Source organism: Physeter macrocephalus, chromosome 11 (assembly GCF_002837175.3).
Source record: "Physeter macrocephalus isolate SW-GA chromosome 11, ASM283717v5, whole genome shotgun sequence".
In the NCBI taxonomy this organism is placed as follows: Eukaryota; Metazoa; Chordata; class Mammalia; order Artiodactyla; family Physeteridae; genus Physeter; species Physeter macrocephalus.
The window spans coordinates 47679708-47694459 of NC_041224.1; the positions used below are offsets into that span (position 1 = coordinate 47679708).

The window sequence follows — 14752 nt, forward strand, 5'->3', positions numbered from 1 at the left end:
TATTCTGCTATTGATCCCTTCTAGAGTATTTTTAATTTCATTTATTTTGTTGTTCATTGTTGCTTGTTTCCTCTTTAGGTCTTCTAGGTCCTTTTTAAATATTTCTTGCATTTTCTCTATTCTAGTTCCAAGATTTTGGATCATCTTTACTATCATTATTCTAATTTTTTTTCAAGGTAGACTGCCTATTTCCTCTTCATTTTTAGGGTCTGGTGGGTTTTTTCCTTGCTCCTTCATCTGCTGTGTGTTTCTCTGTCTTCTCATTTTGCTTTTCAGTGGGTTGTGTAGGCTTCCTGGTGGAGGGGACTAGTGCCTGTGTTCTGGTGGTTGAGGCTGGATCCTGTCTTTCTGGTGGGCAGGTCCACGTCTGTTGGTGTGTTTTGGGGTGTCTGTGGCCTTATTATGATTTTAGGCAGCCTCTCTGCTAATGGGTGGGGTTGTTTTACTGTCTTGCTAGTTGTTTGCCATAGGGTGTCCAGCACTGTAATTTGCTGGTCGTTGAGTGAAGCTGGGTTTTGGCGTTGAGATGGAGATCTCTGGGAGATTTTCGCTGTTTGATATTACGTGGAGCTGGAAGGTTTCTTGTGGACTAGTGTCCTGGAGTTGGCTCTCCCACCTCAGAGGCATAGCCCTGACGCCTGGCTGGAGCACCAAGACCCTTTCATCCACATGGCTCAGAATAAAAGGGAGAAAAAGCAGAAAAAAGAAAGAAAGAGTGTAAAATAAAATAAAGTAAGGTAAAATATAATAAAGTTATTAAAATAAAAAATAATTATTAAGAAAAAAAATTTTTTAAGTAAAAAAAAAAACGGACGGACAGAACCCTAGGACAAATGGTGAACACAAAGCTATACAGACAAAATCTCACACAGAAACATACACATACACACTCACAAAAAGAGGAAAAGCCTTTCATCCACATGGCTCAGAATAAAAGGGAGAAAAAGCAGAAAAAAGAAAGAAAGAGTATAAAATAAAATAAAGTAGGGTAAAATATAATAAAGTTATTAAAATAAAAAATAATTATTAAGAAAAAAAAATTTTTTATCAGGTATTCCACAGATGCAGGGTACATCAAGTTGGTTGTGGAGTTTTATTCCGCTGCTTCTGAGGCTGCTGGGAGAAATTTCCCTTTCTCTTCTTTGTTCGCACAACTCCCGGGGTTCAGCTTTGGATTTGGTCCCGCCTGTGTATGTAGGTCGTCGGTGGGCGTCTGCTCTTCGCTCAGACAGGACGGGGTTAAAGGAGACACTGCTTCGGGGCTCTGGCTCACTGAGGCCGGGGGAAGGGAGGGGCACACAGTGCGGGGCGAGCCTGCAGCGGCAGACACCGGCGTGACGTTGCACCAGCCTGAAGTGCGCCGTGCGGTCTCCCGGGGAAGTTGTCCCTGCATCACGGGACCCTGCCAGTGGTGGGCTGCACAGGCTCCTAGGAGGGGAGGTGTGGATAGTGACCTGTGCTCACACACAGGCTTCTTGGTGGCGGCAGCAGTGGCCTTAGCGTCTCATGCCCGTCTCTGGGGTCCGCTCTGATAACCGCGGCTTGTGCCCATCTCTGGAGCTCGTTTAGGCTGTGCTCTGAATCCCCTCTCCTCGTGCACCAGGAAACAAAGAGGGAAGAAAAAGTTTCTTGCCTCTTCAGCAGGTCCAGACTTTTTCCCAGACTCCCTCCCGGCTAGCTGTGGTGCACTAAACCCTTCAGGCTGTGTTCACGCCGCCAGTCCTCTCCCTGGGATCCGACTGAACCCCGAGCCTCAGCTCCCAGCCCCCGCCCACCCCGGCTGGTGAGCAGACAAGCCTCTAGGGCTGGTGAGTGCTGGTCGGCCCCGATCCTCTGTGCGGGAGTCTCTCCCCTTTGCCCTCCGCACCCTGTTACTGCGCTCTCCTCCATGGCTCCGAAGCTTCCCCCCTCCGCCACCCACAGTCTCCGCCCGCAAAGGGGCTTCTAGTGTGTGGAAACCTTTCCTCCTTCACAGCTCCCTCCCACTGGTGCAGGTCCTGTCCCTATACTTATGTCTCTGTTTATTCTTTTTTCTTTTGCCCTACCCAGGTACGTGGGGAGTTTCTTTTCTTTTGGGAGGTCTGAGGTCTTCTGCCAGCATTCAGTAGGTGTTCTGTAGGGCTTGTTCCACTTGTAGATGTATTTCGTGGGGAGTTTCTTTCCTTTTGGGAGGTCTGAGGTCTTCTGCCAGCATTCAGTAGGTGTTCTGTAGGGCTTGTTCCACTTGTAGATGTATTTCTGATGTATCTCTGGGGAGGAAGGTGATCTCCGCATCCTACTCTTCCACCATCTTGCCCTCTCCTCATCAATTCTGATAAGAGAAAGTTATATAATTATACTATTTGGCTGTAAATTGAATTTATTTTTTAGAAAACAGCCATGTGAATTGCAGTTTATTTTCCTATTTTCTAATTGTTTATGAATAATATGTATTAACATTAAATTATAAACACATAGCAAATATCTCATTAAACTAAGAAACTCTAAATTACATTTATTTACATAGCTTTTTGCCTATATTACCCATAAATTTTCATATCTAACATAAATTATTTGTTAAACCTCTCATTTTGGTTATAAAACATTGCTTTGGGATTGCAGAGCCACAATTTCATAGGGCATTTTCATCATTAAGATATTGGCTGAATCAAATCAAAATATAAAATAGACAAAGCTTGATTGTTGATATCCCCGTTCTTCCCATATGGCACTCATTTTTCCCTAAGATGCCTTATAATTGCATCATCTTCACAATAAAACTTTCTATTTCACTTAGCAAATTCACACCGTGAACGCCTTAAGCAGAATATTCATATGTTCCTCCATTGTTCTACTTAAAGTACCTGCTAAGCTGTTGCTACTGCTCTTACCAGACACCAAAAATCACAGGGTGGCAGCTGCAAGCAGTAAAGACTAAGAAGACTAAGTAACACACCTGCATTAGGAGAATACTATTTCTGGTTTAAAACCAAGAACAAGATTATTCATTCTGGTGACCTCCAGAATCTCTTTAAATAGATAATGCATGCTGAGGAAAATAAACTTCTGGTCTTTCAGTTCCTCACCAGTTTATTTTGACAGTTGGTGATTGTCTATTTCTTGTTCCCACCTAGGTATGTATATTTCCCTTTTGCCATCTCCCACACTATCCAATTTAGGCATTGCATATTCCATATCTCTTGAGCTCTGACTTGGGTCTAACAAATCTAATTATTTGACAGTTTTGAAAAAAGAAAGAAGTGTGATACCATATGCTAGTTTTTATTTAATTTCTATTTTAATATATTTATATCACTTGTGATATTCTTAATAGATATAAATTATAAGTAGTGTATAATAAAGTCAAAATATGCATCATTTACCTAAAAGAAGAAAGTAGTGATCATCTAATTCCAGGGTTATATTACACAGATCATGTAACTCTCACGGCATACTTTGTTGTTCATGATCCTCAAAGATCCATGTTTAAAAATGTAGCCTACATTTATTAGCTAATCGAAGTGAGATGAGTGGCCTGGCTAAGGTCGAAGAAAAGCAACATTTCCAGGACCTCCATCCATTTCTTTTGAGCTGCCACTTGGAGCATTTATTTATGTCGGTACATTCTGTGTTTGTGTTCAATAATACAAAATTCAGAGATGCCTTGGTGTTGGACAAATTACTGAGATATGAGAGCAAAATAGGAACAGATTAGGTAAGGAAAATTTCTTTCTTCCATGGGTATTTTATCTTTTCACTTTTATCACAAGTTGTGCTTTCAATTTTTAAGTCTTTTGTTAGAGTTCAAATGAAACAAATTTTCCTGAGAGAAGTAATGGAATTGAACACTTGATGCTTCTGATGTCTGTAAATGATACTGTTATTCAAGGTTTAAAAGAAATGGTCTTTAAGCATAATGCTGGCATAATTCAGTTTGTCTTCACTGTTCATTTGTTTGCTTAATTAAATTCTGGCTTTAGCAAAACCTCAATAAACAAAACTGCTCATGGAAGATACTCCTTAACAACAAAAGCTCACAAACTGTACTCAGGTCAGATGTTAAGTTGACTTGTTCAGTCAGAGTGCAATGAAAGGAGGGCCTCTTGTTTACCTTATCAGTGTGAGAGGAATACAAGTGTGAAAGAACCTTCTGGTTGCAATTCAACATTTCAGGAACTGAAGTAATTGGGAACAGAGTTGCCAGAGAAAGGGAGACTCCTGGATTATTGCTTTTTGACAGTGTTAGATTCCACTGGAAATTGCACTTTTTGTGTGTACACACAGCACTCTCCCAGTTGAAAGAAATTATGCACATATCCTTGTGGTAAATCACATTCTAATTCAGCCACTTCACATTTGTGAATGAGAAGTTTTTAAAAGGCTGAAATTGCTTTCTCTTTCAATTAGTAATTGTAAGAGTTTTCTCTCCTTTTCATAGATAGAGTAGAGGAGTTACTTAATTGCTGATGTTAGAGGATACGCTGCTATGTGAATTAATTAGATTTTGTTTTTAAAGCACTTAATGTTTTTGTCTTGCAGGCACTTTTCATGTCTGTCTTCTAAATACATGTGCCCCGGTGTCCCTGCTGTAATGAGCACCTTGCTGGCAAATATAAATGCTTTCTATGCTCACACAACTGTTTCAACAAATGTACAGGTTTCTGCCTCAGATCGATTTGCCGCTACCAACTTTGGTGTAAGTATTATTTTTTGAACTTGAAAATTCCTCATAACTTATGGGACTTAGATTTTCAAGGAGCTTTGGATTCCAGATATTCTTAGAATCTTACTGCAGAATATACATCTTAAGGAGTATCTCTTAGTGTAATAGACTAAAGCTTAAAGTTTAAGCTTAAAGCTTAAACTCCTTAAGCTTTACTCCTTAAAGCTTAAGGAGTATCTCTTAGTGTAATAGACTAAAGCTTAAAGTTTATTAATAGACTAAAGCTTAAAGTTTATGTTCAGTGAAATACCTTTATTTGACAGTCAGAAGGTATCTTCATTAGATTAAATCTTCCTATCTGGAATGGCTTTTCCAATGAAGGAAAACATACGTTTTGTGATAGAGTACTAGGATTTATAGAAAATCCTCCATGTAAGCAAATTTGGGATTAACCATGGCAGATATCGTTCCCTCATAAATGTGAGCTCAGTTGGCTTCTCTGGTGCCTTTTGGGCTCCATTTGCACTTCTTATTGGTTTCTACTGGTACTGATGGTTAAAGGCATATCATCTAAGTAAAAAAAGTGTTAAGTGTATAAAGAAGCCAAGAAAACTATTTGTATCTAATTAAAACTGTCCACCTGACAATCAAATGCATCAAGAACACACTGAAAAGTAAAAATGCAGGATCCTAAGGAGTCTCAAGTATTTATCTGTTGTACCTGGTGCTGGAACCCATTCTCCATAAGCATAATTAAATTGAAATTGACAAGACTAGAAATAGGATATAAATAAACAGTAATTCCAATAAAGTGGTGAAAATCTAAACTGAGAATTAGTGGAGATGGGGTAGGAAGGACAAATTCCAGAGCTTTTCAGGGCATAGAATCAACAGCACTTGCTGTCTTTAGGTATGTGAACAGTGAGAGAAAGGGAAATATGCCTGGTAAGATTCCCAAGGTTTTCACCAAGGCAGTTGGTAGGCAGTAGCTCTGTTCAATAACCCTGTGAGACCGGTAGTTCTGTACTCATTTGTTTGTGGAGGAAACTAAGATCCATTGTAGGAAGGTGATTTCCATGACACCGTAGTTACTCTTTTCACTGCACTTCCAAATCGGTTCACTGAATAGATTTGTGTTATTGATCATGTTGTTAGAAATCAAATTTTGAGGTGTGTGTCATAAAGTAAAACAAATGAGACCCAGCTAATAAAAGGGTGTAAAGCCAATAGGGAAAAAAATGTGCTGCTATGTTTACTCTTTTCTTGTTCTTTTCATTTAAAAGAAAACACATGTGAAGTATGTGAGATGAGTTGGAATGAATTAAGAAAAAATTTTTTTAATGAATTAAAAAAGAAATATTTAACGACAATCAAAATAAATACTGGTAGAAGAGAACACTATCTGGGTTAAGTCATGGGGTGAGTTTGTATTCAAATTTAACAAGTCAGTTCAGTCATTCAAGCCTCAATATCTCAATATGTTCAATGAGGGTAGAAATTATTGCTCTGACAAGTTTCTCAAATTTAAGATGAAAATCAAATGAAGTAAAAGATAAGCTAGTTTCTAAGAGTTGAAAGTGCTCTATAAATATAAGGTATGAGGATTTCATCTCTCCTGCCTATCCTCTAATTTTGTTAGACAGATTGGCTCTTGTAAGAGCTGGGACCAAAGAAAATTCCCTAGTCAGCTCAACAAAATACTATTATGACCATCACCAGATTATAGAATAGTTTTTGTTATAAAAACCTCATGAAATTGTTTTACTTTTAATATTCTGCCTGGGTATTCTGTAGAGAATAAGCCAACCTTGTGGAACACCGAGGCTTCCTACCTCTGAGAAAGAAGATGTGTTTATATGACTAATTTCCATAAAAGCTACCTGGAGGATAATGAGGTAGTATGCTCCTTTACTTCATGCGGACCCAAAGAGAAGCCAAATTGATTTCACTACTTTTCAGTGTTTCAGTAGCAACATAGTTATAACAAAGTTCACTTTGTAAATCAAATAACTTATTGTAGGACAGGGTCAAAAAAGAAATCTTTCTTCAAACTACATCTTGATAACTTAGTGATTTGATGTGTAAATTTGACTAAATTTTTCTCTACCTATTGAAAATAATGCTATTTGCTCAGTCAAACAAATATAATAAGTATAAAGCTTCCCACCTTCACTTGGCCTGAAGTTCTTATTTACCTGACTTCTGAAGTTGATACTGTCACTTGTGAATCAGGCAGGAACACTATTATATTGGCCCCTCTTTATCTTTCCCAAAGGTGTAATCCAGACATTTTTGAATCTCAAAAAATAAACCAGTGGAAAATCTTTCTTACCTATGAGGACTGTAAAACAAACAAATATTTAAGGAAAGGAAATCATTACTCTTTCCAATCCAAACTTTTTGTGTGCAAGTGTTATTTAAAGTCATGGTTTGGATGAAAAATGTTTAAGAATAAAGTGAAAAGAACAGAACCATTGAGTGTGGAGATGAGAGAGAAGCAAAGTTTGCTGAGGAAAATGGTTAGAGAAATTGAGTAAAATGATGATAAAAATCTGATGTTATTAAAGACAAGGTAAAAATATTTTAAGAAAAGAGGAGTATATTGCATTGTCAACTGTTGGAAAAAGTTCAAGTAAGATGGCGAAAGGAATGAGCCTGTTGGCTTTGGCAATTAGGAGGTCATTGCTAAGTGAAGCAGTTGAGGTTGAAGCCTAATTTCATAGAGATCTTCAGTGAATGGCATGTATGAATAGCTGTGTCAATTTGGGTTCATTTATTCCCTAAAATATAATGCAGTCATTAAAAAATCAAGTTTTTAAAGAAAAGTGTATATAATTGAGCAATGCCCATTAAAAAATGACAAATGAAAATATATACATACAAAAATCTATAATCTAATTCCAACGTTGAACACACACACACACACATACACACGTATATATATATATATATATATATATATATATATATATATATATATGTATATATATATACGGGTTTAGTATATGTGTATGTATATATATATATATATATATATATATATATATATATATATATATATATATATATATATACGGGTTTAGAAACAAGCCTGAAAGAAAATGTGCCAAAATGCCAATAGTGTAGCCACTTGGTGGGATTACAGCTAATATTTTGTTGTTTTTGTTTTGTATTCATCTTTATACTAAAGTTGTAAATTTTTCTATATTGTATTTGTATTTTATAATAATGAATAAAAGAGACTAACCTGTGAAGCAACTTGAATGAGAAGGTAAGAGAGAGATTGGTCAAGAGTGAGAAGGTTTTACCGTGAAAAAAGAGATGTTATTTTCACTGTGTGGTTGGGTGGGAGTTTTTTATTATTTAATAGGATAAATTTTAACATTTATAGATTGTTAGGAAAGGAACTAGCTGCAAGAATTAAGTTGCAAATTTATCAGATGGAGAATAAGTGATATAATAAAATCCCAGAGGAGAAAGAAGTAAATGTAGTCAAGAGGACGGAAGGAGGGACATTCTTTGGAATAAGAAAGGACAAGTTCCTATTCTGAAATTTGAGGAAATGGTGTGTGAGTCCTTGCAGAGAATGCTAAGCTTCTGATATAGGAGTGAAAAGTTGATGGAATCATACTATATTTCCCTAATCTTCTCTATGGTTGTCTACAGGACAAGAAATGCTTATATATAAGAGAAGGGCTATGATAGAGATGCACAAGGTAGAGGAGGCTGGAAAATGGGAAGGGAATAGAAAGACAAATGCTTCAGGATCACGTAAGAGGAATTCCTAGCATAAATCTGTTGTTACAACAATTAAAGTGGCTGTGAGTTTTTCTCAGAATTTCTCAACATTCAGATTCTGATGTAGTAACATATAGCAGAAGGTTGAAATTTCCCACACACACAAAAAATAGAGGTGATCGAAGGGTTAGGGAATTAGCATATAGGTGACACTATCAAAAGAAAGTTGAAGTGATTCACCATGGGATCTAGGTTTGATAAGTGGCTCCATGATAGAAACAGAGATAAAGGATTTGGGTAGGAATATCATCCATGTAGTTAAGATTTCAAAGGGGGAAGCCTCAGGTCCAAGATGTATCTCTAGGAGTAGGTTGTTGAAAACTGAGTGTAAAAACGATGGTGTACTGGAGCTAGTTTGTACCTGCTAACAGGCAGTGATTGCTGAATTTTTAGGAATATTGCAGGCTGGTTTTTGAGTACAACCATCTTGAAACTGGAAATACTGAGAGTATTTATATCATGAAAACTGTCAAATGCTAAAAATCAAGGCTTTTTTCTTTTGGAGAGATGGCTTTGTTGCACACCCTTGAATGCAAAGATTGCTGAGAGTCAAAATTATCAAAGAACTTGATTGGATAAAACATCTCCACGGGTGTTGAAAACACCATGCGTAGAGCAAGAGTTGGAAAGGAAGAAAACTCCGTGAGGTGGGGGTCAGTTTTTCAACTTTGAAGAAAAGTCTTTAGGAAACTTACTTAGTTAGTTATCTTAAGACACAAATAGCAAATTATTAGTAAAATTGATGTTTATCTAGCTCAATTTTTTCTTGAGCATAGATACCCTCTGACATAGCCAATGCCCTGCAAAAACAAATATGCTAATAAATATTTCTTTTTCATTACAGGTATTCTTTTATTTGGTTGCTTGTTCATTCAAGACATATTTATGTGATACCTCATTTAAGGCACTATGGCAGGTAGTAGAGGGACTGAAAGATAAATGTTTACCTCTTTTCTCTGGGTCTTATACGCTAACGGGTTAGTCACCTAACCATGTGTAACAATAACCATAAATCACTCCCCAAATGGGATAAGTGTCAAAGGAGTTAATACTTGTAAATTTGCTTTGAGATTGAGGAGGAGAAAGGGATGGATACTCTTCAGAGGCTCATGGAAGCTTGCCAAAAGGAACAGTGCTTTTAGGAATGAGTAGTATTTTTCAAAGTCCATGAAGTAGAAGGAAAACTACCTTAGGTCTTCAAAGTAAAGACAAGGAGAAGATACAAAACTAACTTCAAAGTGTGTGTAAGGTAGCCTGCCTAGTGAATAGGGCAGATAGAATAAAAGATGGAAATATAAGAGAACATTGTGTTACTGGATCGATATTAGGTTGCTGAGGCCCTTTAATGCCCACTCAGATGTTTGGACTTCATTCTTGAGGCATCGTGTAGAATCTGATCGAATTTCTGATTTAGAAAGGTCACTCTGTAGAGGAAATGTTGCAGAGGGGAGAGATAGAATGTGTATCAGACAGCGATTCAACTATACGGTGATGGATGGAAACTAGATTTGTGGTGGTGATCGCTTTCTAGTGTATACAGATGTCAAATTATAATTCTGTTTGCCTGAAACTTATATAATAATTTAAAAAAATAAGCACTTCCCCCTGATCACACAGCCATGCCCCAACATGTGTTCCTTTTCCAAATCCCTGGGAAACCTGAACTTTCTGATAAAGTGACAGGAAATGCTTATAATCATAGAAAATGCAAAAAAAATAAAACCAAAAACATGATGTCTAAAACAATTTGCAAAAAAAAAGAAAAGAAAAGAAAATGCTCTAAATATAAAAAAGGGAGGTTAGGACCTAGTGTCAAGAAGAAGCCTGTCTAAAGTTTAGTCAGACTGAGAGAAATGTTAGGCTTTCATGCTCAGTGAACAATAATATCTCAGTGCTTTTCAAGTTTGCCTATTAAGTGACTTCTTATATACTCTTTGAATTTATGTCATTTATTAACTAGTGTGTCGTTGATAGCATTGTTTCAGTGGCATTTTATAATTTTATGGTATCTCTATTGGTATCAATATTAATCTCAAATCAACAAGAAATGCAAATGTATTTCCAATATGTTCATAGGATTAGCATTAATTAAATTATCAAAAACTTATCAAAATAGCTTACACATTCTAGTTGAAATGTTTCTGTTCTGCTTAAAGAATGACTGCTTTTGATATGATCTGGAAAAAACTTTTTATAATTTTCTGGTCCAGGTCAGAATAATTTTATCCTATTCTTATAAATTTATGAAAACCTAAGATCAGGTTGCACATGCAGCTAGGGTTCCTCCCAGGGAAGCTGAATCAAGCGAGGACCCCGAGAGCTTAAGCATCATTAGCTTCAGGTTAAACCTACTGCTGCTGTTGGAGTGAGATACTGAGAAGCAAAGGAATTGGAGAGAGAAGCTGCGGATGATTCAGAGGTTTTTACACACCTTCTTTATAAGAGCTTTTCCTTCCACGATTCCCAGTGTCCTAGGGAAACTTTCTAAGAGTGTCCTTGTGGGGTAGCAACTGCTCCCCCCTACTCAAAATCTCCCCTCTTCTCATGGGTCAAAACTGGCCCACCAACTGGTTTTGTACAGCTCATGAGCTAAGAATGGCTTTTACATTTTTAAATGGTTTTTAAAAATCAAAAGATTGTCATTTGTGATACGTGAAAATTATATGAAATTCATGCTTCAGTATGCATAAGCAAAATTTTATTGGAAAACAACCATGCTCATTTGTTTATATATTGGTTATAGAAGCTCTTGTGCTACAATGGCAGAGTTTAATAGTTGTGACAGAGACCACAGAGCTGAAAATATTTACGATCTGGCTCTTTACAGACAGTTTGCTGACCCCTGGTCTAGAGTTATTCTTGTCAACTAATTAAACCTAAATACTTGATAACAGATAATGCTTAATGTTAATATTATAGATTTAGCCCCTACCTAATAGCAGACATATGTAGTCCTTACCAAATGCAAAGAACTGAATAATGTGAGTTTCAGATATTGTGGCATGTCCTTCGAGAAACGTTTTTTAATCGCAGTCTTTTCTTATTCCTCAAATCACACCATGTAGGTGATAGGCCTCCTCTGCTCTCACAAAGGCAATCTCATTCAAGTTAAATAGAAATATGGTAAATGAAATAAAATTTCAGGCTGTCCTTCTGTTTAAAAAATGTCTGTGAAAATTCTATCAGGAGCACATTTTTAATTTCACATCATCTGATATTGTTTGGGATTTAGCGACAACAAGCCTGGCAGTTTTCTCCACAGTTTTCTATTTTTCTGGAATGTAAGTTTTCCAGCTGGGCACTGAAGACCTAGGTTGGAAGACTAAATGTGTGATCTGTATCAGTCAGAATTCTGTTCAGCTGCATGAAACAAATTCAACAAACCTAACTCAATATTCTTTCCCATGTAACCTAAGTCCAAAGGTAATAAGGAATTCAGGGCTAGTAGAGCTGCTCAGGATTGTAATTTTTTGAAAGGGTGGGCAAACAGAGTTAGGGTGAGGTGTGGAGGCTCCTAGCTTCTTGCCTCATCATTCTTACCATTTGTTTAGCTTTTCATCTTATAGCCACGGGATGACTATTTGACCTTCTAGTATCTTGTCTGAGTTTAAAGTGAGAAAAGGGAGAGAGATACAAAGGGCAAATGGAAAAAAGGCCTAACAAAGAATTATATACCAAATACTAATACAACAACTCTGCAGAGCATTCTTTTAGAATCTTTCTAAATAATAATCCATCGGTAATATACTGGCTGGTTCCATCCCCTTTAATAAACTGTATACGTCTCATTGGCCAAAATCATGCTACATGGCCATTGCTAGAGTAAAAGAGGCCTGGGAAGGTAGGTGTTTCATAAAGGACATATTTGATTCTTGAGGTTCTATTAGGAAGAGAAGAAGAAGGGATATCAGGCAGACAACGAGAACAGTTGGTCTCAGTATACACAACAGGGCCAGTGATTTGAGTCCTAGCGTGGTTGACTAGGGTCATGTCAGCTGTCTTAATGATTCATACCAATCACAGAGGTCTTATGAAGCATCCAGAGACTGACACAAACACATTGATTTCTACAGTCGTTGAATGATTAACTACTATGGCCTAAACTGAAGATTGTAGCAGCTCTTTTATTTTTCTATTTTGACTGAGATCCACTGACCCACATTGATGGGGGATGGGGGTTAATAAAGGGCAACATAGGTCACCTCCTCCCCTAGGAAGGTATGAGAGAGAGTAAGAAAGAAAACTCTGAGACATTTATTGTATTTTCCGCAGCTTGACTGGAGAGTCTTACCTAACAAGATAGCAAGCTTCTGGAAGGCAAGGGTCATTTCTTAGGCTCCTTCATTGCCTCCACAAGGGTTATTAACACAGAGGTAATACTCAAATTTTGTTCACTGATATATAAACCTGATAATAGGCAGTTTATTCAGAAAATTGAAGTTTCAACTTAGGAACAATTTATCAACTCCCGGTAATATTCAACTCACTTCATCAAGGTCAGTGACTTAAAGGGATAAGAGTTATATACCCCATAAATCCAACTTGTACGTGAAACTTCTAGGAAAATTTCTACTTTTGCTAATATATTCCAAAGTGTAATTTGGTGTTTACAGAATATTAGTCTAGGGAGAAAGCTTTACTGTCATTTACTACCATCCCCCTATTTTTTTTTTTTCATTTTATTTAGGAATCAGAGACTCAGAATGGTGCTTTGTCTGTTGTAAAGTTTTCATGTGTGACTTTGATGGTTTTTTACCTTATCTAATTTATTTAATCCACACAACTGTATCCTTATGCTTATTAGCAAAACGTTTTAATTCTTATCCTGTATCATCTTCAAATCCTTCTATGAAGAAGTCAGTCCAACCCTGATACAGCATCAGAGGGAGGCATTGGTAATTTTTGTTGACCTGATATTTTATACTTTTTTAGCACTAAATCATAAACATATTTTAAAGGCAGTCGATCCTTTCAAATTATGAAGTCTGTTACCAAAAGGAAAATACTTTTGAAATTGTTTCTGACACAAAGAGCAGCTAGTCCCCCTTCCATAAGTAGGAGAAGTTTAAAAAAACTATAGTTTAATTTTGGGGAGGTGGTGTGGTGTGTGGAGGTGGGAAGAGGGGTGGGTTATATTCTCTTGTTGACTCATACTGCTGTGAAGGATTACAGTGGCAATTCAGTTGTCAGGACTCTTTCTTCATGACTCAGCTTTTTGGATACTGTCTCATTCATCACAGAGAGGCAGTGTGACTTACAGGAAAGAGTGTGGATTTGGTGTCAGAGACCTGAGTTTGGATCACTGCTATGTCACATACCAGCTCTATGATCTTGGAGAAATCACTGACATCTTTGAACCTTCCTTTCTATCAAATGGGGACATTAACTCAGAGAGATTTTGTTGTGAGGACTACATTTAGAATTATCATTGATTTCCATTCTCCTATTTTGTGTTTGCTTTGCACAGAGGGAAAAATTCATAAAACTACTGGACCAGTTGCATAACTCTTTAAGGATTGACCTGTCAAAGTATAGGGTATGTACAAAATTATTTGCCTAAAGGTAAAATATGGTGTTTGGCTCAGATGATTTCTTGTCATATTGTAAAAAAAAGTTATCCACTATGTAATGGAAAAGTAAAGATAAAGATCTTGGAATCTTGGGTCCTGTCACACTAGACGGGTCCCCTAAGTAATCAAGTAGACATCCCTTGTTTAGGTAGCTTGCTCCACATCAGCCTGCAGTACTCTGTGTGTTTGTGTGTGTGTGTGTGTGTGTGTGTGTGTGTGTGTGTGTGTGCGCGTGCGCGCGCGCATGTACAGCTTTAATTTTATAATTCTTTTAATAACCATCAGATTGAGTGGCCTTCAGCTAATTCATGAAGTAGAATGTGGCCCAGCCCTCTTCTTAAAAGCTCACCCCTTCTTACTAAGATATCCAGCTGATATTTCCTCAGCTTTTGATATTCCTTCTGGGATTCACTGCTTAATTCACTCCTAGATCAATACAATGTGCGTTTTTTGAAGCTGTACAGAGTTCATTGTCAACAATTCTATACTTCACCCGCAGGTGAAACACACACAAACTCACACATACACAAATATATTCATGTGTGTGTCTGTGTTTGTAAAGACACAGATATAATTTTATGTAGAAAATACAGTTACCAAAAAATGTAGTTACAAATTTTATTTACCAAAAAATCTATAGTAATAATTATTGTATTCTTTAACAATTTATTCTATAATAAGTATCTTCCCATATCTGTACATATGTATCTTTCTTACGTTCAATTTTTAGTCTCTTATTGAT

General features: G+C 37.0%; 1 protein-coding gene across 2 annotated transcripts in view; it reads left to right on the forward strand.

Moving 5' to 3' along the window:
- Positions 1 to 14752, forward strand: part of UNC13C (unc-13 homolog C) — a 654288-nt gene that overhangs the window by 337384 nt on the left and 302152 nt on the right. For both annotated transcript variants that reach the window (XM_055087954.1, XM_024128858.1), the window contains 2 exons: positions 4519 to 4675; positions 13908 to 13976. In XM_055087954.1, the coding sequence (XP_054943929.1) occupies positions 4519 to 4675; positions 13908 to 13976 (226 nt within the window). The remainder of the gene's footprint in view (positions 1 to 4518; positions 4676 to 13907; positions 13977 to 14752) is intronic.